A 25,636-nucleotide genomic window follows, 5' to 3' on the forward strand; every position below is an offset into this window, starting at 1 on the left:
CTTTAAAGTTCATCTGGTTACAGACCCCCTGCCACAGCGACAGGGACACCTTCTGCTAGACCAGGTTGCTCCAAGCCCCATCCAACCTGGCCTTGAACACTGCCAGGAATGGGGCAGCCACAGCTTCTCTGGGCAACCTGTGCCAGTGCCTCACCACCCTCACAGTAAAGAATTTCTTCCTAATAGCTAATTTAAATCCACCGTCTTTCAGCTTAAAGCCATTCCTCTTTGTCCTTGGAAGAAGTCACTCATCAGCTTTCTTGTAGGCCCCCTTAGGTACTGGAAGGCTGCGCTAAGGTCTCCCTTGGGCTTTCTCTTCTCCAGGATAAACAAACTCAACTCTCACTATCTTTAAGAATAAAACACAGCGACAGTATGTAGGACTTGATACATGTTGTCAGGCTGGACTGATGATCGTGGCACCATATGGTTCCCTTTCTTAATATATTTATGTTTGACATAAGTTGTATAGTGGTCAAGGAAACTGTTACAATTTAACTCAGGCATATCTGAGTTAAAACTGAAAGGTGGCTAATGAGGGTACTAGAATACTTAGTGTGGTCACAGAGTGCCCTCTCTAGGGCAGCATGTTCATTAATAAGAAACTATTGAGAAAAAAAGTGGTGAAGTGTGGATTCCAGCTTTTTTGCTTTTTTTTTTTTAAGCTGAATTTGTTATTTCTTTGAAACAGCTGGACTTAAAAATATTTTTTTAGTAGGCGTGTTTAACTACTATAAAACCAAGTGCAGTGGCTCTTACCTGGTAGTTCCAAAAAGATGACTTGTCACCTTTCTTACTTTCGCTTTTTAGAATGCCTTCTTTGCAATCAGTGATTCAACATCTCAGTCACCTGTATTCCACTATGTACATGTGGGCCCCACTGATGCCAAAAGCAGTGGTAGAAGATCAGAATATATCCTGAATTATTTTCAATAAAAACCACTTCTGAAATTAGACTAGGTACAAGCAAAGGCAATGGCTTGTCATTTCAATATGCAAAATAGAAAGCTGGTCTGGTTACTCACTTCATGTTTGAAAGATTATTGTTTGCTCCCTTTTCTTCTCACTTTGCATTCTTTGATGAGTTCCACTGAAAAGAAGTTTTTAGTTTATTGTTTTCAGCCCTCTTTTAAGACTTTTGCCCAGCATCTGTTTCCTTTCCATTCTTTTTGCAGACAGGGGATGTTAGATCTCTATGTTAGAGGTGTGACTTTGTTCTGGATTCAGCTGTAACAGTTATTTTTGTCCTCCTTAGTAGCTGTTGCAGTGCAACAGAGAAAGAAAGAGCTGAAAGAATGTAGCACGGATTTTGGGTCCATATACAGAGCTTTACTTGGCTTGTCTGCGACCACACTCACTCCAGAGGGGACAGTTTTTCAGAAATCATTAAGCTTGGTAAGCTATATAGCTCATTTGTCCACTGGAGGAGATGGAGAGCAGGAGAGGCTAGTGTATCTAACCACTACCCTAATGTCTACAGCAGAATTAAGATTCGTGGAGCCAGAAAGGAGTTTGAATATATTAGACCTATTCTGGTGCTTCCCCTGCCTGAACTGTAACTGTAAGCAAGGACAAGGTCAAGATAGATTCTCACTGAATCTTTTCATAGAGAGCTTTGAATTCCTTTTTTTTAATGTACTTTGTCATTATTTTTAAAGACGATTTTTAAAGATCATCCATCCACAAACACTTCCATGCTCAGAATTTCAGTGTTTAAGATGGTGTCAACCAATTTGCTCTTGAATAAACACTTTTTCCTTTTTTTTTTTTCTTTTTTTAATTCAAGGGGTCACAGAATGATCTGATTCTTTTGTCTGCTGCCCTCATTTGCCACCAGCCAGGTCTCATATCTTCTCTCATCTGCAGTATGCACATTTGCCTTTGAGGGGCAAGATAGTTTTCCATTCTCTTGCCCATTTCCTTGACGTCCTCTTATGTCCTAAAATTTAGCCATACAGAAAATGTGCCACACTAGGAAAGTTATCACATGAGAATGTGACCCATATGAGAGAAAATTAAATAACCAGGTGCCATTGTGGATAGAATGTCCTTAAAATGCAGATGTATTGCATACAGTACATCGTCTTTAAAATACAAATGTGCTGTACATATACTGTACTCAAATTTTATCTGGGTTTGATTGGATTCTTTTTATGCTTGATAGCCAATTTTTTGTAGGTTTTAGACTACTATTTGCTTTAAAGGGATGCCTAATGTATTAAAACATTGCTTTAATAAATACATTTATTGTTGTTAGCTGGATTATTAAGATGAAAAGATGTAATAAACTTGATTAGTTTGGGAAGTCAATGGAAGCTTGGCCATTCGAATTTCTAATTCTATTAATTAGATTGTGATTGGATTAATATTTGCAGTGCAATAGTGTTCAAAAAGAAGTGCTGGTATCTTCAAAGAGAACTGCGTAAGTAGTTAACTCCCAAGTGCTTTGGGGGATTTATCAGCTTGTTTCTAGAAATATGTGGCAGATCCAAGGTATTAAAACAATATTTACCTTCCAAAAAATACAGGGTTCTTTTCACTGTCTTTTTGTTTGTTTGGTTGGTTGGTTTTGTTGTTTTTTCCTTTCTCTTCACTTAGAATCCCAAGTAAAATCTCCTTTTGTCAATAGAATATTTTGGCTACAGAAAACCTCACATAGCAGCTGATTTTTTTGTTGTTGTTGTTCATTGGGCTACTGGTTTAGAACAGAAAATTGTTGCTGCTGCAAATAAGTGCAACGTATCAGCCTGTTCAGAGTATTTCTTCACATAGGTGTAACAAGGATTAGAACTGAAACAGAAAATCAAACTGAACAGAGAAGCCTAAGCACAGTCCATAGGTTAGAAATGAAAAGAAATACGATTTGCTGAGCTGAGGTGATTTGCCGTTTCTTAAAAAATACAGACAAAGTGAAATGACTGCAAGCACCTCTTAGAAAAGAAGTGCAGAAAAATACTAAAATGGTGTTTCTGCACAGATACATGCAGGTAAATGAGTTGTTCTTATTGTGGTAATTTGTGCAGGAAAGAGAATGTCAAAATGATAGAAAAAAGAAAATAAAGAGCTGGCAGGATGAGGTTACATCTCTGATGATGATAGCTGGGATATACCTATTTCATTGTGTTGCTGAAGAGAAGGTAGTTCTGTGAATAGATTGTGGGTGGCTACTCTTAATAGCCTAAGCCCTGTGAAACACTGTGGGAAGCTTGACATTCAGTAAGACTGTATTACTGTCATTCTCTGATTGCCTCTCTGTGGAGTTAGAGCATTCAGGTATTAAAAATAAGGTCAGTTGCTAGCCTGAGTGGCCATTAACATGGTACTTGAAGACTCTGTGCCATTGTGAGAAGCAGAAGTGAATTTATGCACTTAAATTAATTTGAAGCTAAGATATCTTAAAAAATAAATAACCTTTTATTATTATTATTATTTTGTCCTGACTGAACATTACTATAAAATAAGAGCCATACTTTGGATTCTCCCTATAGGTAAAATTAATTGAAAACTATCCTCAAGCTTCCTTTGAAGAGAATAGATCATAACTTAGACCTTTTTATTTTCCTTTGCTTATCCTGGACTGTGCATACCAAAGATAACATACATCACAGATCAGCATGCCTGTTCCAGAATTATTTCCTCTGAGAAGATGGGAAGAGACTCACTGCTTTATTAAAAGACATAGTAGTTTTAAGGGTTTTCAGAATGAATCAAAGCCCTTCTGATGGAGGGTCTATGCCCTTCTGTGCTGCTCAGTTCTCTGCATCCACTGCTGTAGTCACTCTTCCTTAGTACAAAGTAAACAAGAGCCAAATGCCACAAAAGAAAGAAAAGTATATCTCTGGCAAAAGAGTTTTTCAGGAGAAACATTTTGAATCTAATGTATCTATTGGATTTACCAGATGACTTAAACGAAAATGTACTACTAACTAATTGCCTCATAGTTACACAAAATGAAGATGTGGTTCTGCAACCTGAAATTTTTGCTCAGTTTTTATTAATGCAAAAGAAAATTTTAAATGAGTGTATTGCTAGAGTCAAACTCGGGAAATGACACATTTCTTACTGATACCACTTTTGACACTCTCATCATCAAAATTAAAAAATTTCAAAGATGAAATTCCTTTCCTGGCTTGGCTTGGGATGCCTGAATTTTAAGAAACTTCAGTTCATTTTGATTCACATCCTTCAATTTTTATTAACTTGGTTTTAATAATTTGATTAATCTCATTTGCTTTTCAAAATACATATATATATGACACTTCATTTTTTTTTCTACATTTTTATTCATAGGTTTCCTTTTAGCTCTTCCATGTTTTGTATTTCTGTGTAGGCTTATTTTTTTGGTCATTGCCATTGTCCTTAAATTCCAGCTTTAAGTTGTGGCTGACAAAGTGCAAAGAAAAAGCGACAAATGTAGCAGCTATACAAATGAGGGAACATTCCCAAAGGCTAATAGAGAACTAGTAATCTTGGGTTTTTATGTTCTGCCTATGTTCACTGGAGAGAGGGATGGGATGGACTTCTCAAATGGGCAATTCTGAACACCTGAACAAAGCTTCAGCTTTGGAACTTTCTTTGAGCTTGTCTGCTTTTATTACCTGTGGTGGAAGACCAGCACTTCTAAGGTCAGCCCAGCTTTCCTGTTGGCAAGAGATTCATAGCTTTCGAACAAGAATCTCTCAGATACTTGTGCATCATGCAGTAATAGTGCCTCTAAATGCTGTAAAAGTAAATATGTGGACACTAAATGTATCCCTCTGAAAACACTGAATATATCCCTCTGAAAGTAAACGTACATTTTGTACTGAAGTACAAACCTGCATGTTTCCAAAAATGCGTAGATGGGTGTTTCTGATGACTGAACTTTCATAATGGAGTGTATGCCTGAGGTTTGATACTACGTTGATTATGTAATGGTAGCTATCTCTTAGGATTAGCTTCAGCAGGCAGCTCCTACACTAGTTTAAACCTTTCTTTATCTTGGACTAGCTCCATGTGAGAGTTTTGTTTATCCTTGTGCTTTCTTATATCCAACTGGGATTAAACCCCAAACTTTTTCTAGTAGTATATGATGGTTATTTTGGTAATTAATTTCAACTTCAAGTTGTGGACCATAATTTGCTATGAGTACACTACTCCACAGATAATCTTTTTCAGGAATAGAAAACACTTGGCTATTAACTTGAAGCTTTCCTGGCAGTAAGGAAATGTTTTCTATGTAAACCTCTGACATATTAGAATAGCTGAGGACCCCTTCCATGCTAAACATCCATTTAGCATGGAAAATTAGAAATGTAGATAAATGTAAAACATATAGATAAATGTAGGTAAATTGTAAATATAGCAATGGAAAGTGCATTTTACATGTTATGGTTTTAACTATGGTAGAAGTTTTATAGAATGCTGTCCTGAGTGGTAATTCAGACTTAGATAGCAGACTAGATTGCTTGCAGGCTACATATTGCAGTTCTTGTTTTGGAGGGGGCTAAAATTTAGCCCTTTGTCCCATCAAAGCAGACTGCTTTGCACAGCTGTTTGGAAATTATATAAGTAATGTTCAGTTATCGCTTAATGTTCATACACTTTACCATTGTACTGATGTGTGTCTGCAGCAGTCTAGACATCTTTCCCTTGTTTCTGAGTCCATGGTGGAAATCCTCCTCTGTTTTGTATTTTCACAGGAGATGGTGAGCTCTATACGTTTGGAGAACCTGAGAATGGAAAACTGGGATTAATGCCTGAACAGCTGAAGAACAATAGAGTCCCACAGCCTGTAATGGGAATTGTGGAAAAGGTTAATAAGGTTGCTTGTGGTGGAGAACATACTGTGGTGCTGACAGGTATGCAATTTAACTGTCTTTCTTTTTTACAGCCCTGTAACTTAATCAGTAAACTCAATTCACTTAAAAGAATTTAAATCCCACTGAAATGTAAGATGGTATAGTGATCCTAACTGGAAGACCACTGTACATCAAGGAGGTAGAAATCCACGTAACAATTAACCTAAGTGCATGCCTATGCTGTCCTCTACCTGTAGTTTGATGTTCAAGCCTGTGTTGCACATACCCCTTGGCTACAGGATGAACTTTGCCAGCTAATTGTAACAGAGGAGCTTACTCTGCCAAGCAGTAGAGTACCAAGTAGGTAGCAGCAAGGACTACTTGTGTGTCCTTGCCTTTATCTAAAATTTCAGGAGCAAGTTCCCATGTGAACCTCCTTTTTATTAACAGTATAAATGATGAGTACAGTTTTTTAGCTTGTAAGAAAATCCTGTAAGAGCTCAAATGACCAAAATGGGATAACCTTCCATGGATGGGATCTGTAGTTCTATCCTGAACTACAGTAGTATAGAAGCAGGAAAGGGAGGTTTGTCTTGGGCTTGTAATGAATTCCACAGCTGTATGATATGTCTGTAATTAATCTCCTACCAAAATGCAAAAACTATAAGAACAAGTAGAGGATGTATAGATACCAGTCCTCAAATCTGTATTTTGAAAATGCTAAATAGTCATATTTTGGCAATCTGGTGGTGTGCCTTCAAGGTTATGTAACCAATATTTCTAAAGTATAAACTGAAAATCCAGCTGAGGGAGATTGTAAGTAATATGATGTGGTATTGTACTGTAAGCCACTGGAGAGAGTAGAGGTGGAAGTGATGCGCTGGGAAAGTTTATGTGTAACAATAACTCAAGCTGCGAGACTCTCTGTAGGTTAAAATTCCTTTGGGAAAACTGTGAAGAGGAAATCACAATAGCCAATCCAGGAAATAATGCAAACATTTGTCTACATTTCAGGCATTGGTGTCTCTCTTCCACCAATATACAGTGTTACCATGGCAGTATTCTATGTCATAAAATTAATTTCTTTACATGAAATCACATTATCATTATTAGGAAAAAAATACCATAAATTTTGGGCCAGAAGATGTTTAAATCATAGTGTTATTTTGTGGTGAAATTCTGCAGATAGAATTTGATTATCATTATTGATTATTTTATTATCCATAAATCTGAAGCCAGCTAAGGGATGTTTTGTTTTAATGTTTTTTCTTGAGATATAATTTCATTATAACAAATGACTGTTACAGAGATTTAGTATGAAGATGTAGACCTGGATGACATCATCATTATAGTGAAACCTGTACAAGAGCTAAACCAAAAAGGCAAAATATAAATCTCAAGAAACAAACACAGTGAAGAAAGAAACATACTAAGTCAGTGTCTTAGTATGCAAGGTTTACTTGTCTGTGGAAGTAGATTTTGTAGTAGAAGACGAATAAGAAATCCAGTGCTGGCTTAGGTGGTAGTTGATGATCTAAGTGTTGAGTGCCAGAAGATCCAGTTGAATCAAGAGAAGAGGAAAACAATATCCTTCAACAACATACATTTTCCTAATGATTAAAAGTTGTTGTGATAAAAGGGCAGATAAATGTGGGGTTTAGTGTGATTCAGCTATTATTAAATAGGCTACAGCTGTGAACTTCTGCCTAAGACACTTCAAAGAGAAATTGGAAATACTGCCTTGAGTAAAAGATACTTCATCAGGAATGTTGACATACAGAAAATTTTCTGACTCAAATATTTGGGAAAAAATTGGGAAAAGGTATAAATTTGGACACTGTAATAATTGAAAAAGTGAGTGAACATGTATTATAGGCTTTGCACCACAAACTTAACTTTAAATCAGTACTGAAGTGTATATTGCATCTTGAGATGAAGTGATGTGACCACAAATTGAGAATTCTGATGGGGGATATATCTTTAAAGAGGAGCAGAAACATTTATACCTCTTTTAAGCTCATTTTCCTAAATTAAGAAAGTAGTGCAATTTTGAAGAAATTCTCAATTTTGTATATCATCTTCCCTGAAAATGGGTGCCATTTGGCTTTAGGAACATGCATATATACAGACACGGTTTTATTTTTTTCAGGACATGTCATTTTAATCTTAAAAAATTAGAAATGAGTGTCTGACTGCTGTATATTCCTCTGTTTTATCTATCTCATTTAACATAGGAATAGATTAGGAGAAAATGTCATATGGAGAAACTGTTGCACATCTTGGCTTATTTCTTGTCATCAGTTCTACTTAGGGTTTATCAAATTAGAAGAAAGCATAATCCAGTTATTTTACTGATTATGAGGCAAGTTTCTTCCTCTCTCTCATATATAATTAGTCTATTCCAAAGCACTTCATTTGACTTCTTTTTCATGACTGTCTTATCTATTCTATTGGCAATTTTGTATGGTCAGAACCACTGTTATTTGGGTTATTAAATCAAGCTACTCTTTGGAATCTCTTCAGCAAGTATCAGAGTAAATGGTAGAAAGTACATATTAAAATAATCTTTTTTTTTTTTCCTTTGAGACTCCAAAATGGGAAACTCAATCTTTTTTTTCCAGAGAGATCAAAAAGTTAAACTGTTGAGAGTAAAGATTCAGAAAAAAACTTTTTTACAAATGATACAAAAGATTTTAGAAGTTTTAAAAGATACAAGGTTTTAGAAATGTCAAATATGGTATTGGAAACAAGTCTTACTTTTTCTTCTTCCTTTAATATTTGCATTTTTTTCTAGAGAATAAACAGAATTACAGGTAAAAATTCTATTGTGCGAAAGCTTTCTCTCACTGTAACAACACAAACCTCTTCATATCATGACAGTCTATCAGCCAGTTCAAGATCATATCCTCATCCCAGGTGACTTCTCTCAGAGACTGAAAAAGATAATTTGTGAATCTAGAAATTGGAGAAGCAGCAGCAGATGATTGGGAGTGAGCTTAATATCTTCCAGGGTTTTTTTCAGATGATGACAGATCCTCTGGGCATAATCCTGTCTATAAAAGGATATATTATGTCCTTTTATTCTTTGAAAGGAGGGAAAGCAAAGGTATCTGTTCAAAGGAAAAAGTGGAGCAGTCCTTCAAGAATAGGTCGTTTGACATAACAGTGCAGCACATTTGTGCATTAGTATGTAAAATGTTGGATTTTTCATCTTCTTTCTCAATGTCTTTTAAAAAGAAAAGTGAAGATGCCCTTTTGAAAGAGGATGAAAAGGATGAAAAAGCTCTACCTTTTCATGACAGAACTGACTGTTCAAGCCATATAGGATTATCTAGATTTTTTCAAACCATTCTTAAATCTGTATACTATTTATATTGAAATCTCCAAATCCAATTACTAGCTCAGGTAAAACAGAGTATTGTGTTGACAGCTGATTTTTACAGTAACATTTTTCAGCTGTTTAAAAATAGAACTATTGTAAGAGTGAATAATCCATTGACAGAATAGTAGTAGTAATAATAACAACAATAATAATAATCTTCAAGGGAAATTAACCTATTTGGAGAGATAAAAGCATACCTGTCTGTTCCTGTTTAGTTACATAGCAAGGAACCCATGAAGCTTAAAAATACTCTTGGAGCTCACTCAGTTCTTTCAGCCAATAGCATGTGTTGAAAAACCCCTGAAAGCTATGTAGATTTTTGCCTAGAAGTATTTTATTGATAGTGACAGCAGTCATGCAGATTGAAAAACTGTTAAGTCCTCCAGAAGATACCTGCAAAGGTGGAAGATGTATCCCTGTTCTTCCAAAAAAGAAAATGTAGGAAGTAAAGGAGAAGCAGTCCCAGCATTTAAGTGCTGGAAGTCACTTGGAACTATGAAGCAATTGGCTTTTGTACAAGTTCTGAAGCATTTATGTTTGTCCTTCAAGGGTCCTTCTCACGGGATGCTGCTGTGTAGGAGGCAGCAGTTCCTGCCTGGTGGCCAAGACAGGACTTCTGCTGTTTCTTCTGGGTGCTATTAATACAGCTGAGCCTTCCTTGTGATGCACTGGAGGCAGCGCTGCTTCCCTGTGCTGATGTGGCCAGCTGTCTTTCATCTCCCCTTGTACCACTCTGGTGCTGCCTTCTTGACCATAGGGAACTATTCCATAGGGAACTATAGAATGGTCAAGGTGGCAAACCTTCCCCAAGCCTGGCTTGCTGAGCTGAGCTGGCTCACCACAGAACAAGTGGACAGCAGAGGCAGTACCAGAGGAGACTGAAGAGAGAGAATGGGGGAATGGGATCTGCCCTTTTGCTAGTAGTACTTTTCATTTGTTGCATCCAACCATACCCTCATGGGGCCTGAGGACAGTAAGAAGAAGGTGACAGTGGGGCTATATCCCTGTTTGGATTCGTGGTGTAGGCAAATTCAGTTAGAAATTCAAGTGCAGAATGATGAAATTCACCTCCGCCGTTTTATCACCTAGTCTGTAAGACTGCTTTGTCATTGACTTCTCTTTTTATGCATTTATAAAGTCAGATTGCAAGAAATACGTCATTTGTGCTAAATGAGATTATTATTGAAGTTTGGCCTCACTTCTTCACCAGAGAGGTGAATCATTTAAGAAAGGTGCAAAGTTTTTGTCTTCTTGTGCCTTGATAACTAATTAATAAGCAAATTCATGAGGAACAAAATTTAGGTGCCCCTGGTCTGTGGGGGCAGTAAAAGAAATTGTTCTCTAACCTGGTATTGGGTTGGCCCGTTCTCATTGTCAGTACAAACAGAGGAAAGAGTAGTTTCCTGTACTTTTCAAGTTAGTATTTGAGAACAGCTCACTCTAAACACAAATGCAGAAGGCATCGCATGTTTCAAGCTAGGATTAAAGATAATGTGGGGAAAAAAAACCAGCTTCACTCAAAATAATTATGTTAATCAGATAAAGCCATATAATGAGAAAATGGCCAATTTCCAAAGAAATCTTAAGACAAACACAGTACTTCTAAACAGAATTTAAGTAATCAGCCATCCTGAGAAAGTAATTGACTAAAATGAATATGAGACTTCAGTTTGCTTAAGAAAAGCTCCTGTTTTTCATGTGTAGTTTCTTGATTCTTATGCAATAGTCTAAATGTTACATAAAATTTCATCTTGTTTTACTAAGATCCTGTGAAGGTGTTGCTTTCTTGCGCTGAAAGCACTGAAATTTCCAGCAGAGGGAGCTTTACTATTACATTTAGTGAAAAAAAAAAGAAAAAATCATCTGCAGTCACTTTTGTGTTAGACCATTGGGGTTTTTTTTTATGGTGTGAATTCATGACATGTTAATGTGGAACAACTTAAAGGGGGCAGAAAAGGCAAGCCCTTTCCTAGAAAGAATATTTCCATATCTAGTGTTACAATATTTCATCATGGCTCCTTTGAAATTGGAAAGTTCAGTAAGTGTACTATGGTATATGGAATCTGGTCCATTCTCTGCTTTCTCTTTCCAAAGGGTTAGTTTGAGGGAATGGTAACGTAATTTGGTTTTAATTTTTCTCCAGTCTGTGGCTGCTCTGAGAATTTGGTCACACAGTATAAACTACTTTTGTGGTACTGAAACTTACTTTGCTGTTCCAGTGGCCTTGTTTCCTTGCCATAAAGAAGTTTTAAAAAAGCAGACTCTCTGCCAATTGTTGTTCCACACATTCTGCTGTGGATGGCCATGCCTCTCTTGTTTTTGTGCATGGTGAGATTTTTGACCCGATGGCACCTGGGCAGCAAGAGCAGGCATGCTCTGCACCTTGTTCATAACAATGACGTAACGATACATTGCTCCCAAGTCTCAGTTCTTTTTGTTTGATGTAGAATATGTTTTGTTCTTCCTAATTTTTCCCAGATTTTAGTAATAATTTTTCAAGTGCCTTAAGTAGTACTTCTCTAGCTTTTCCTATTGCCTACATGCAGAAGAAAAGGGGGCAGGGAGTACAGTTCTAGGAAAAACTTCTCCTTTTCCGAAAAAATCTTAGTGTCTGAATTTCTCTTTTCAAGCATGACCACATCAAGATTTCCAGGCTTCACAGTCTCCCCTGTTGTGATGCACTGCCAGGGATGGACACAGCAAGCATCTTTACTGCTTTGGAGAAGTTCTTTTCATTTTTTTTCCTGGCACAAACAGTCCATTAAACAGACAAAATATGGAAAGGTGGTTGTTCTGTCACAAGATAACACAACTATAGTGTTCTCTGTATTTAATGCAGGGCTGATTTGGTATCTGACCAGAACACTGAAACTTACTCTGTTATTGTTCCAGTCAATCCATATACACAGTTTAATATTGGTGTAAAGAGGTCTAGCGTATTAAATTTAGGGTCATACAGCGTATGTGTAGGTAACCAGAAATTAGGATGAGATTACTGTGCTTGAAAGTGCACATATATATGAACACTGTGGTCTTGAATTAATTGCACTATGTAGGCTCCCATAAGTTTTTTTATTAGCTGATATTTTCTGTACGTGTGATCAGTGGATTATTTTGCAGTTATGTTAGAAAATGTATTGCGTATTGAGCCATTCAAGATTCTTTTGTGTATATCTTTTAGTACTTAATTTCCTGGGTTTTATTTTGTTGTATTTTGTTGTTAATTGATAAATGTATTTGACTAGTTGGTACATTTTTTTAATTGCTAAAACATTGCTTTTTTGATGCTAATGTCATTTGACTTCCATTTGGCTAATAGAAAGCAGGTTATAATATATATATATCAGCATATTTATTGTTAACTTTGTCTGTATATTTTCAGAGACAAGTGTCTATACTTTTGGACTTGGACAACATGGGCAGCTGGGACATGGTACTTTTATTTTTGAAACTTCAGTACCAAAGTCTGTGAAACACTTGAGGAGGTATAAAATATGTAACATTACATGTGGGGAAAATCATACTGCTGTAATAGCAGGTATGTAAATGAAAAAATCTGAAATGCTCTTCCAGTGACTCTCATACTGTAAAAGCTTTATTTATAACATGAGCAGTAGAAAAAGACATATACAAACTTAATAGCTCTAAAGGTCAAGGGAACAGGTGAGAAAGCCAGATCCACAGCCATGCCATGCATAACTCTGTGTACAATATCTTCTGGGGAATTATAACCTCATTATGATGCCTTGCTAACAAATGTTTGGGTTTTTTTTCCTAATAGTATCTGTACAGTTTCAGTCCTATTATTTTGTTGTTGGATTTTTTTACAAATGATCTAGACTAGCTCTCATTTCAGACAGTACTTTACCTGAAAATATACGTATTTTTTGATCTGATTTCAACAGATATTCATCTGTTGAAAATCTAAAAATAATTGTTCAGTGTTTGCTTTTGGAAGAAAAACATTCCTCACTTTCATGGCCTGTTATTTTGTTCGTGCTGCTTTTGTCATGATTTTATTTTGAATATTTGTTACTGATAAGACACCTCTTTCCTCCCCGCCCCCCATACAGAGAATGGCCTCATGTTTACTTTTGGAGATGGGCGACACGGCAAGTTAGGCCTTGGAGAAGAGAATTTTACAAATCAGTTCGATCCTACTCTGTGTTACAATTTCTTGAGGTTCACAGTCCTTTTGGTAAGACTCCTGTTCATGCTTCTCAGACATAAAAACATTTATCTTTTTATGAAAAGTTATTAATGACAGTTGAAATCTCATTATAGAATTATTTCTTTCCATAACGTTTAATTAGTAGACAACACAAATTTAAATAAAAAGGAAATCATATTTATTTACCACACTCTTAATTTAGTTTAGAATGTATTTGGCTTGGACTATGCATCTAGACTGCTTTTCAGGGGTTTATTCAGTAGTATTCTAGCCTAAAGAGCTGTGTCAGCCTATAAAATCAAATATTTGTTGCTCTGGGATTGTTGGCAGTAGATGAAAACCAGGGTGTCAGCTTTTTAATTTTAATGATGATTTGTACAGTGGGATATTTTTAAACCTTAAGAAATTTGGAGGATTTGCTTTTTTGAATCCAAACAGGATGAGAAAGCAGATATACTCTTTTCTTTTAAGGCATTATTTTCATCCATTTCTTGAGGTGTTTTAAGAAATAAGCATCACAGAATTGCCAGCATCAGAAATACAAACATGACTCAGAATAGAGCAAAATTTGGGACAAAATTCTGTTGATCTCTTCTGTTTGTTTACTGGACTTGCTTAGAGTTTAAGGACATTTTATCAGAAGCGGTGAGAGTTTTAAACTTTTTAAAAGTGAAACCTCTGATCTTTATGTAATAATACTTTGTCTGTTGGAGGGTGTAGGACTTGCTTTACATTTTGTGGATTTTGTGATAAAATACCTAGGTTTGTATCACTGAAGCTATCAGTATTGCCCACATTTGATTTGCATAAAAATAATTAGCACAAATCCCTTGAAAATCAGTTGAAAAATCTTTGCTTTCTTCTCTGTCAGTTTTTGATAGACCTATCTTGTATTCTGTTCGATACAAATATATTGTATTTTAGTAAGAAGTGAACATAGATCCCTAGTCATTAATAAACATAATTAAGTACTTTTATCTTGCTAACATCATTTGGAGCTAAATTTGAAGCTATTTATATGTCTCTTACTTTTACTATGTTTTTGTTACAATCTAAACCCCTAGAGATGATTGTAAGAAAATGAGGTTCCTATACTGACACTTGCTAATGAAGTAATCTGATAATATTTTTGGTGCTGTAGGTTGCTTGTGGTGGTTGTCATATGCTAGTTTTTGCTGCTCCAAGACCTAAAGGATTTGAAGAACTGCTCTTAGAAGATTTACATGAAAGCTATTTGACTGCTACAATCTCTCAAATAAGTGGAGACTTACTACTAACAAACACGTTACAGCTAACATCAGCACGAATGCGACGTCGAGAGAGGGTAAATTTGGAGCTGTTTAGAGTTGCCATAGTTCTTTTAGGAAACAAAATCACTTTTGAAGTCACAATGTATATACAGCAGATAAATGTATGTCCTTAAATTATGTGTTTAATTTTAATGTATAAAAAGAAGAATGAATACTTATTCTGGTCTCAAAATTGAATGCAGGTAGAAGATAGATACTGGTCAGATTTTACTTGTTTATTTCTATGAAAAAGACTTAAATTGATTAAACAAGTTCATACTCTTTAAAATATCAAAGGAGAAAGTTTCACAATCAGCTTAAAATGATCCTAAGACCCCGTAGTTGCTTCTCCTTTCTCTCCACTGCACATTCCATATGATTTCATTGAACAGCATGAGTTGGATCATTTCACTTACCCATCTGAAACTACCACAAAGACACATTTATTTTGTAAAACTATATTGATGTTGTGCGCTAAATACCTCAACATTATTTGAGATGCTAGTATTTTAAGTAAAAATCAAAGTTCTTTTTCTCTTTCATCTGTATTTTAGACTGCTTGAGGTTATTGTGTAGAAACTATATAAAATATCCCCCCCACAATATACCTATTATGCTCCCTCCTGCTTCTTGTGCCCCTCCTCACTGGCAGAGCATGAGAAAATGAAAAGTCCTTACCCTGATCAGGGTAAGCACTAGTTAGCAACAACTAAAACATCATGCGTTATCAGCATTGTTCTCAGACTAAAGCCAAAACACAGCATTGCACCAGCTACCAGGGAGAAAATTAACTCTATCCCAGCTGAAACCTGGGCAATACTTCTCCACTTTTTAGGACTGCAAATAATTTAAATATTAAAGAAATTTGGTTTATGTTTCCCATACAAAGTTGCAACACTGTATCATCAACTAAAAGAAAATACTGAAAGGTTGCTTACATTTTATTTTTCTGCTTTTATTCTCAATGTATATTTTTTTTAATCTTCTACAGGAAAAGTCACCAGAACAGTTTAGTCGAATGGCACAAACTCTGCCTCCACTGGGAGAAAGCTTCTTAAAATCTTCACTACCTGTGACTAGCAAGACTAGTCCATTCTGGTTTTCTGCAACAAATCTTCCTAAAGCTGAACCTGTGAAGCACAGACGCCATAAAAAAGGTGAAGTGTCCCCATATCTTGCAGCTGTTTTCTGATAATTACGTGGTTTGGCTCTCATCATTCATAAACAAATGCTCAGTTTTAACCTGAAAGAAGGTTTAAATTCAATCTTGCCTCAATAGGGTGCAGCAGCATACAGACATGAAAGTTGAGAAATGCATGCAAGCGTTGCCTCACGCTGTTCATGTTTGGAAAATGTGCTTAAAGATTTAGAGGAGGGCTGAGTGAAAGAGAAACAACTTCTAAATTGTACCTGTGGTTTCTCCTGAAGAAATAGAACTTTACAAAACCACTGTAAGATTAGTAGCCTCTTTCTCCATTTTCACAAAAAAGAAACAGAACTACAGAAGAAAAAATTGATTAGGAACAATCTTAAAAACACAGAAGGGCCTACAAGAGACCTTGGGTAAGAAAAAGGTCTACTAATTCATACAACATCTTTTGTCATCACTTGGAAGTGAAGAAGTGCAAAAGTATTCTTCACTCTCTGTTATCTAAGATAATAATGATTTGCAATATTCTGGCTAATGCAAAAACCTGCATAACAATGATACTGATACAGAGCTGGACTTCTGCACAATTCTCTAGAGCAGTTCTGGACTTTACCTGGATTCTTCAGCATGTGTGATTTCCTGGGAAGAGCAATGCTAAAGAATGCAGAATGCAGTGCTTCTTGTGTAAAGGTTCGCTCAGATTTATTGGACAGTCAAATCCAATTTGAAAATAATTAATTCAGTTAGAATTAAGATTATTATTTGTAAAGCTGCCAGCATGTCCATTAGCATTTCTGGTTCCAAGAAAGCAATGCAGTGAAATTTAAATTGCCCTTAGAGTCTTCTGAAGCCTAGAACCTCAGGTTTTGTGCCATATGAAATTGGTCATATACCTGATGAACTTAAGGTGAACCCAAAAATTATGTAGGTACATTTTTGTGATGCAGCATTGGATTTAAACTCACTGTCATGCAGCATTGGATTTAAACTCACTGTCTCTCCATCCATTACACAGATAATGTTTAATGTAGACAATATGACTGCAGCTAATTTAGTCTAGGTGGTACACTATTATTAAAGAGATTATCCAAAAGAAGCTTTGTCCCATGTAATATTTATGTTTTAAAAGCCTGCAAAAATGGTCAGAGATCTATAGTGCACTGAAGCCCCATTGCTGAGCTACCTTTAATGTTAATACTGATGAAAAGGAAGTGGAAGTGCTTCTGTGATGTTTTAGGCTGCAGGAATCAGGAATCTCAGGACTTCAGTCCTACATCAGTAAAATAGAGATAATCTATTTTACTCTATTTTACAAGAGTGGGGTGTTCTGCTGGTTACATATTGCTTGTTCTTATATTTGTTTACTTCCCCTTATTTTACCTTGAAGTAAAGAAAAAGAATCATCAGAAGGATAAACCTTGTGAACGCTCAGCAGATGAAGATTCAGATAATGAAAATATTGACAGAAACCTTGGTGATACAACTGACATCCTAAATATGGTAATATATTCCACTAATGAATTTGTGATTCAATAATTTTTATGCAGAGAAAGAACAAAGCAGCTAAATTATGTTTCAAGTTCTAGTGCAGAACTCCTGGCTAGCCCAGAACATCATATGTGACACCAAGAAGTACTGACATACTTTTAAATGAGCATGCATTTAATATCATCATTATTCAATGCTAAAGTTTGATTTTATTTTCCAACTAATGTTGTAATAAGAGATGGTGTAATAAGAGATTGAAGCAGTCACAGGTAGTGCAGCCCCTCCGTCCACTTTACCTCAGAAAGAAAAGGAGAATGACACTGGATACCACTTGGTGATCTCTCTCTCTGTCCTTCCTTATCTTGAGGATTTCCAAGAGAGAATTGCAGGAAATTAAGCAGAAATCTGTCCTTTCCTGTTTCAAGAAGAGCTTTTTTAGTACAGGTGGATCATATTAAAGGGAAAACCAAAATGCAGACATTTTGGTTATTTTGTGATTCCCAAGCATGTTCCTACATATTTCTTTTATTTAAAAAATATGTTCATCTCATCAGTTGTGCACCTCTCCAAAACATTTTGTTCTCTTGGCAGATAGGGCATGTCCTGGTCTGAATGCAGTGCACTGGGAAGATGTTGTGTTTTGTCATATTTTATTTTTATTTTTTTTTCCTAATATCAATGGAATGGAAATGAATGAGGAACCCACTGTGGTCTCTGCTCAGAATATGTTGTCATATTCTGGAAGGATTGCACATTTTACAGAAATTATTACTTGTTTGTACTTAACAGTACTTAGTAATTTAACAGTCAGTGCATACTATTTAAGTTATAAAACTTTATTTTCATTTTCAAGAAAAAATTTGGTTTTGGATATAATGCACAATTTACTGAGGCATTTATTTATAATTTATTGCTCACCTTATGTGTTAGACTTTTTTCTCCTTTTTTGGTTTTGTATGCATTGAAAATCAATTTTAAAACATTAACCGGAATGAAAGAGTAAATTTTAAAAAAGCCAGGCAAACTTGTCAAAATACAAAATAAAAGAATTGCTCTTCTCCAATCTGAATGAAATAATCTGTTACAGTGTAGTTGTTTCATTTTTTCTAAACTGTGGCAACATGCATCTTATTGACGTGACAAGAGAATGAAAACTCTTTAATATCATATTGATGACACACATTCTTGGCAGTCAAAACCTGAACTGTCTATCTTCACTGTGGTTAAAAAGAATATGGTTGTTAAACCATAAGCAGTTAACAAACAGCAGCAGAGAACATTGCCTTGTCATTTGGAGTATATGGGAAGGGATGACCACAATCTCGCTGTACTTGCCCATCTAGTAGTATTCTACATTGCTTTGCCTTTTGGTTTTTTGCTTTATGTAGAAGAAATAAAGGCAGTAGATGCCAAGGAAAATTTATGCTATGTAATGTTTCTTTAAAAATGTTCTTTCAAGGCTATGGTATCAAACTGGGTGTTAAGTTGAAGGTTGTGATAATGAGGGAGTAAGGCATTATATTTTTAGCCACAATTAATGGTGAGTAGAAGGTGAATCTAAAATGCGCTTGTGAGCTATAAAAGAGGTAGATTTTAGTCTCTACAGACAGTTTACATGTTGACGTCTAAGCTGGTTAGCCCTCTCTTTATAAGCAGTAAGTGAGGGAGTGGAAGTGAAATAGTTATGTGATCATACAGATTTGTCTCAAGCTCTGTTTAGTAGAACTGGGCTTTGATGCTGCTTTCCCTGTTAGTCATATTTTTTTTTTTAATAGAGATCTTACTTTTTGCAGACACATGCAATGAAATTGAATCCCAGTGACCAGTCCTTGAAATTATCACCACTCCAAAAACAAAAGGTACTGTAACTAATTACATATATTCGTATACTTATACCAATGTATAAAAGATCTGTAATTCTTGTATTATCCTTGTACTTTGTTGATTTGCTTTGAGTTTTAAAAAAGCTGGGCAAATTTTATAGGCCTCCTCTTGCTAATTTTCTGAATATCCACAAGGTAAAATTCTAAGAAGCAGACTGAAGTCAGAGAGAATTTGTGCAAGCACATAAAAGTATTCAGCATAGTCTGAGAGTATATAATACTTCATCAGTTAAGGAACAAAAAATCTATCATATAGACTTTCTAACTTAAGCTGATTACATACATATCTATGGTTTTGTTGATGTTAAAATATTTTGACTTCTGAGACACAATGTAAGAAAAGATTTTATTTACAGATATTCACCATGGAATATATTTAAAGGAACAGCAATACTGGTTTTAATTATGAAATTAAAGTGCTTTTTGTATTACCTTTCTATTTCACTCCTAAAGTGATCACAGCATTTTGGCATTTTTGTGCATTTCATTCTAATTTTATATTTTTAAAATTATTCTGCAGAATTTGTAAATAAGTGTAAAATTTAAAGTAGAAAGACAGCAGATTTTCAAATTTATTAGAGCATAAAAGTGAGTGCATGAAAAGATTTCCCAAGGGGAATGGTGGAGGAAGGTGTAAGGGAACTGCAGTTTTTTCCTTCTCTTCACACAACTTCATGCATTGCATGTGCTTTAGCTTACGGGACATGATACTGGCTGCACAGTTCTTACTGCATTCACTTTGAGAACTTGGATAATGAAAAAGGTGTAGCAGTACATTTACCATCAAGAGAATGTTACATTCTTCTAGTATGTGCACTTGTAAATTAATTTCTTGCGAAATACTGTACCTTCTCAACTATCTTTTAGTTTGCTCATGCAAATTTTCATCTCTTGTTCAGATGTTTTTGTAACCTTTTTCTTTTGCTGTCATTTGTCTTTAATGCTTTCCTTCTTTCTTTTTAATTTTCTGCTTCTCGTGTGGAATAGAAGAACAATAAAAATGTGAAACTGAAAAGAGATGGTAAGGGTGGGCTGAAAACCAAAGATTCTGATTTAATGAAGGAGGGATCAAAATTAGACTCTGGCTCTTTACAAAATCAGTCTTCACTTTCAGAGTTACCAAGACAAGACTTAGAAAAAAGTAGTGCCTTTGTGGGGAAGCCCATGGCCAAAAAAAACACAGTGGAAGGTAAATCTGAGAATGCACAAACTGTTGGTACTTTGAAAAGTTGTGTTCAACAAATCACTGGGGACAAATGCAGATTAGTGGGAAAAAAAAAAGCATGTGCAGAAAATCCTGAATTTGTCAGAGAGGATCTTCCCAGTGAAAAGCAAATTCTGACTGAAAGAATGAATTCTTCCAGTAACAAGTCGAAAGCTGTTAAATCTAAGCAATCCCTAAAAATCAATGTACTTCCTCCTGCATCCAGGGATCAGCCCCAGACCGATTCATTAATTACACAAAAATATTGTCCTGTTAAAAAGCAAGCAAGTCAAGAAGCAATAGAAAGTCAAAACAAAATAAAGGATATTGTTGAAAAATCTGATAAATGTGAAAGAATTTGCATCAGAGGAGAAGAAAATAGTGAAGAGCAAAGAGGGTTTAAAAAGAACGATCATTTTTTTAAACAAATATCTCTGTCATCATCTTCAACTGAGGAAAATAGTAATGATATTGCGAAATATGTACTTAAAAGTAGGGAAAAAGATGAGGAATACTATGAAGGCAGAAAGGTCCAGAAGGCAGTTAAAACAGTAGAAGCAGTGAAAGATTCGGACTTAGAAAAAGAAGACAGTGAGATTGAGGAGATGCAAGCTGCAAACAGTGAGAAAGAATATGTAGAAGAGACTGATATAAAAAGCTTGAATGCGGAAGAAACAAACTCTGAAGTTGAATCTGATGAAGACAGACAGTTAGAAGTTAAGAATGAGGAGGAATCTAATCAAGAGCAGGAGAATGAAGGCAGTGAAAAGGGTGAAAGTGAAAAAGAAAAACCAGATGAAACAATTGGGAGCGAAAATGAACAAGGGGAGGAAGAAGAAGAGAGTGAGGTTAAAAAAGATAGAGATGAAGTTTCAGTAGAAGGAGTTGAAGAGGAAAAACATAATGGAGAAGAAAATGAAAGAGAGGAATCACAGGCTGAAAAAGACAGTGAGAACGAGGGTGCAGAAGAGATGGAACAGATTAATCAGGAAGGTTGCAAAGAACAAGGAGGTGAGGAAGGCAGGTTGATAGAGGAAGAAATGCTGAGGGAGAGAGAAAAGGAGGATATGGAAGAGGAGTATGCTAAAGAGGAAGACACTGAAGAAGAAAAGGAAGAACAGGTTAAAAGTGAGGGAAGAGATGAGAGTGAGGAAGGAGATGAAGGGAGAGAGGCAGGGGAAGAAGAAGAGGTAGAGGCAGAACAGGAAGGAGAAGATGAAGAGGAAAATGAAGATGAAAACAAAGAAAGTGAGAATGAAAAAGACAAAGAAGGTGAAGAGGAGGAATTAAAAGAATCACTGGCAGGGAGGGAAGAAGAAGTATCTGAAGAACAGGAAGAGGAAGGTGCAAATAGGAGGACCAAGGAAGTAGGGGAGGATAAAGTGGAAGACAAAATAGGAGATGAGGAAGAGGAAGGAGCAGAGGCAGAAGCAGAAGGGGAGGATAGAGAAAAAGATGAAAATGAGTGGGAAAATGAAGAAGAAAAAGGGGAAGAAGAAGATGAGGAAGCAGAAGGGGAGGAAGATGAGGGAGAAGGGGGAGATGAAGAAGATGAGGGAGAAGGGGGAGTTGAAGAAGATGAGGGAGAAGGGGGCATAGAAGAAGAGGGAGAAGAGGGGATGGAGGGAGAAGAAGGAGTGGAAGAAGAAGAAGGAGTGGAAGAAGAAGAGGGAGAAGAGGGGGTGGAAGAAAAGGGAGTAGAAGAAGAGGAGGGAGAAGAGGGAGTGGAAGAAGAAGAGGAAGAAGAGGGAGAAGAGGGAGTGGAAGAAGAGGGAGAAGAGGGAGTGGAAGAGGGAGAAGTGGAAAAAGAGGAAGAGGAAGAAGAAGGGGAAGAGGGAGAAGAAAAAGGGGAAGAGGGAGAGGAGGAACAAGAAGAAGAGGAAGGGGATGTGGGAGAGGAGGAGGAGGAAGAGGAGGATGTGGGAGAGGAGGAAGAGGAGGATGAGGGAGAAGAGGAAGGAGGGGAAGAGGAGGAAGAAGGAGAGGAAGAGGAGGGAAAGGAAGAGGAGGAAGAAGGAGAAGAAGAGGAAAAGGCAAAAGGTAAAAGAATAAATGGTAGTAATAATCTTCCACAAAAGAAAAGCAAAACCAGAAAGCCAGAGAAGACAGAAAGTACTGCTTTACTAAACAGCTCTAAACAAAAAATGAAGTCCAAACAGCATGTAGCCAATGGTTTACATAATTCAGAACAATTTTGGAACAACATACTACCTCATTATTTAACACTAAAGTAGCATAGACTACTGGAGATGCATTTTAAGCCTATTCAGGAAACTTTGGAACTATAGCAGATTGATTTTTATTACTAAAAAAAAAAAAATGTAGTCAAAATATATTATTATGCATCTACTTTAAGTGCCAATTTCTTGCAGAAAGACTGACAATCTTTAACACATGATTTAAAAAAACAATTGCTGAGGAGGCAAAATTTGTTTGCCTCATAAATCATAATGTTATACTGGTAACATGAATATACAGTGACATTGGAACATTCAATTGCCTTTGAATCAGATTTCTTAAGGTAATATATCAGTTTTAGTTGCAGAATAGCTTACTTGTTAATGTGCCTTTCATAAAACGAGTGTCAGTAAATTATTAAAGATGCATTTTTTTAAATTTTGGTATCATTCCATATTCTTTCCCCCTACTCTTTTTCTGCTCATATAAATGTTTGAGTACTCAGCATAAATTAAAGAAAGGATGAGTTGCCAAATTTACATGGCTCAAGAGATGGGAGGTAAATGGAAATGCAGGCCTGGGTAAACGGTGGCCTGGGCTTTTTCAAAGGCCTTAAGGTTGACTTCTTATTTTGGTGTCAGCACACAATTATGTGCAAAAAGACAAAGCCAAGTCCCAGAATCTGGCCTAGATTACATTACAGTCAGAATGCATCTTTTTAGGGATAATTTTTGATTTATCACATTTGGTGATTAGATATAATTAAGAATTTGAAAATACACACCTGTAAACTACTATTTACTTGTTTACATTATGCAATACACAAAAGATTCTATATCTGCCTACAAAAGACTACATTACGTTAGTTATCTGACTCTAAGGTTCTCAAGGATGGGACTGTGTTTTGTAGCTGTGTGAACTGTTTTCAGGACCACAGCCTAAGCTTCTCCTCATTGGAGAATATTTGTGTTTTTGCCTCCTAAAAATCACATCTGGGATCTCCAAAAAGAGGAAAATGTAATAAACTGAGAAGCCACATGGAATAGTAAAGTGGTGTGATAGTCTGAATTCTTTTTGGAAAAGAGAAAGTATGTTAATACTTCTGGAGTTTCCTTAAAATACACAAACCAATCTTGAAAATTATTTTTGTAAGATACTGCATTACTGTTTCAACTGTTAGTGGTTAAACGGGCTAAAGAAGGGCTAGGGACTCATCATACAGTATTATTACTTAAATACTATGGTAATGGGTGGTCTGAGAAATTTTTGTAAACAGATCTCAGTATTGACATTCTCTAGAAAAATAGTTATTTGAGTCCTATTTGAAAATGAGGACAGGAGAAGAAAAGAATCAAAACGAGCAAATGTCATTCAGTAAAAATGTTAATGGAATTAATACCTATGTTGAGATTATTTTTAATGTGGTTTTGTAAGACACTGGCATTAAACTATCTTTGACACAATGTCTCCAGAATTTATTTTCTAAAAAGGCTGTAGTAGATTGATAGCTTGCCAGCAGTTTCTAGTCCAGGTCGATCCTTCCTACCTCAGTCACCCCTTCCATATACTGCTTTTGAAGGTAAGATCACTTTCAGATACATGGTGTGCCTAACAGAAAGTTAGTATCTTGTCCCTGTGAAATTTGTTTCAAGCTTTGGGATCTTTAGGAATACATTATCTTGACATCAGCATGTGTAAGTCTTTGGAAAAGGGTAAGTATCCTCATATTCTGATAGAATGGAATATTTTAACAGTTAAATGCAGTGCCCAAGAAAACAGTGCTCTCTTATGACAGAGTCCTCAGTTATTTTGCAGAAGTGCTGAGTTATCACTGAACTGCTGTGAAAATATTTGCTTTTAAAACTAAGTGGAGCTAAACTGTGTTATTTTATCTTTCTTGGGAAAGATTAGGATGTTACTGTGATAAAACTTAGAGTAATATTGAAAAGTATTTTTATAGGCCTAAAACCATGTTTCTTGGATATGACATCTACTTATTTGTGTTTCTAAAATTCAGCTCTGTAAGAAAACTGTGCTGTGAAAAAAAAAACCCACAAAATCCGTTATTTCTTGTGAAAAATACTTTCTGAGGGGTAGGGGGAAAAAGTGAGAGCACTTTGAAGCAAGTTATTTCCAAATCCACATAGGAATAGCTCTTCGTTTACTGTCTGGCTGTAGCTTTAAATCCTTAGGCAAATGGGGGCCATTTGTTGTTCTTCTTCTGACATGCACTGATGACATAAAGCCTCCAGGAGAGTAAAGGAAGCCAAATTGCAGGCATCTTCTTTGTTTTGTCTGGATGAAAATTAATTGAATTGAGAACTGCTTTTATATTGTTTTGTGGATCATTCCTGTGGTAGGGGAAAAGCAGAGCATTACTCCAGCACTTTTAAGGGTTTTCCACGGAATTGTTACATAAAGTGTACCCTGTGCCAGCGTTTCTGGGCTATGGGGGGACTTTGGAACTCCGTTAGTGTAATGAGTGGAATTTTATTTAGTTTGACTCATGCTGATTTCTAAAGTTTGGTACTTGTGGTTTTGTGGAAATTCACTATGTCCTTGGTATTTATTATGGGATATAAAAAGATTTATGTGCAGTACTTAGCAACATGGCAGAGGTACTCCTGAACTAGTTTTCAGTAGAGAAACAATATCCTGCAATAGATAGACAACTACTCAGACCAAAGGTCTATCTAGTCCAGTATCTTTTTTTACAGTGACTACTGGTGAATGCTTGGCAAAAAAAAAAAAGTGTGATCATTCAGTATACCAAATATATTCAGTATATTCAATAATTTGTGTTTCAGCAGGTGTATCTATTATTATTTAATAGCCATTTTTCTTCCATGAATTTCATTCCATCAATTTTAACATCCAGTGTATGTTTTGGCAAACACTTCTTAGGTTACTTTATGCATTGTTTGTAAAAGTAACTTCTTTTTTCCTTGAATATGTCCTTTGGTTCATTCGTTTGATGTCTATGTATTCTAGTACTAGAAGAAGAGTATTTATTACTTCTTCATGATTTATTCCCTCATGATTGTCACATGGAAAAACTGTTCAGCTATGTGGTTTAAATCAAATCAAGTTCACCATGTTTTTTTGCCTTAT

The 25,636-nt window shown here is 35.9% G+C and overlaps 1 protein-coding gene across 1 annotated transcript; it reads left to right on the top strand.

Annotated features, from left to right (window-relative positions):
- Positions 1 to 5,681: 5,681 nt before the first annotated feature.
- Positions 5,682 to 22,581, top strand: LOC104400266 (X-linked retinitis pigmentosa GTPase regulator-like; the record flags this gene model as incomplete). The annotated part of the gene is made up of 9 exons (XM_010012121.1): positions 5,682 to 5,840; positions 12,545 to 12,700; positions 13,236 to 13,360; positions 14,475 to 14,657; positions 15,614 to 15,779; positions 17,160 to 17,272; positions 19,054 to 19,119; positions 20,131 to 21,537; positions 21,601 to 22,581. Coding segments are annotated over 9 exons (3,356 nt in total), but the record flags the coding sequence as incomplete, so codon positions are not given.
- Between the last annotated feature and the right edge of the window lie 3,055 nt (positions 22,582 to 25,636).

The sequence above is a fragment of the Nestor notabilis genome, unplaced genomic scaffold, assembly GCF_000696875.1.
Source record: "Nestor notabilis isolate BGI_N333 unplaced genomic scaffold, ASM69687v1 scaffold15053, whole genome shotgun sequence".
Lineage (NCBI taxonomy): Eukaryota > Metazoa > Chordata > Aves > Psittaciformes > Psittacidae > Nestor > Nestor notabilis.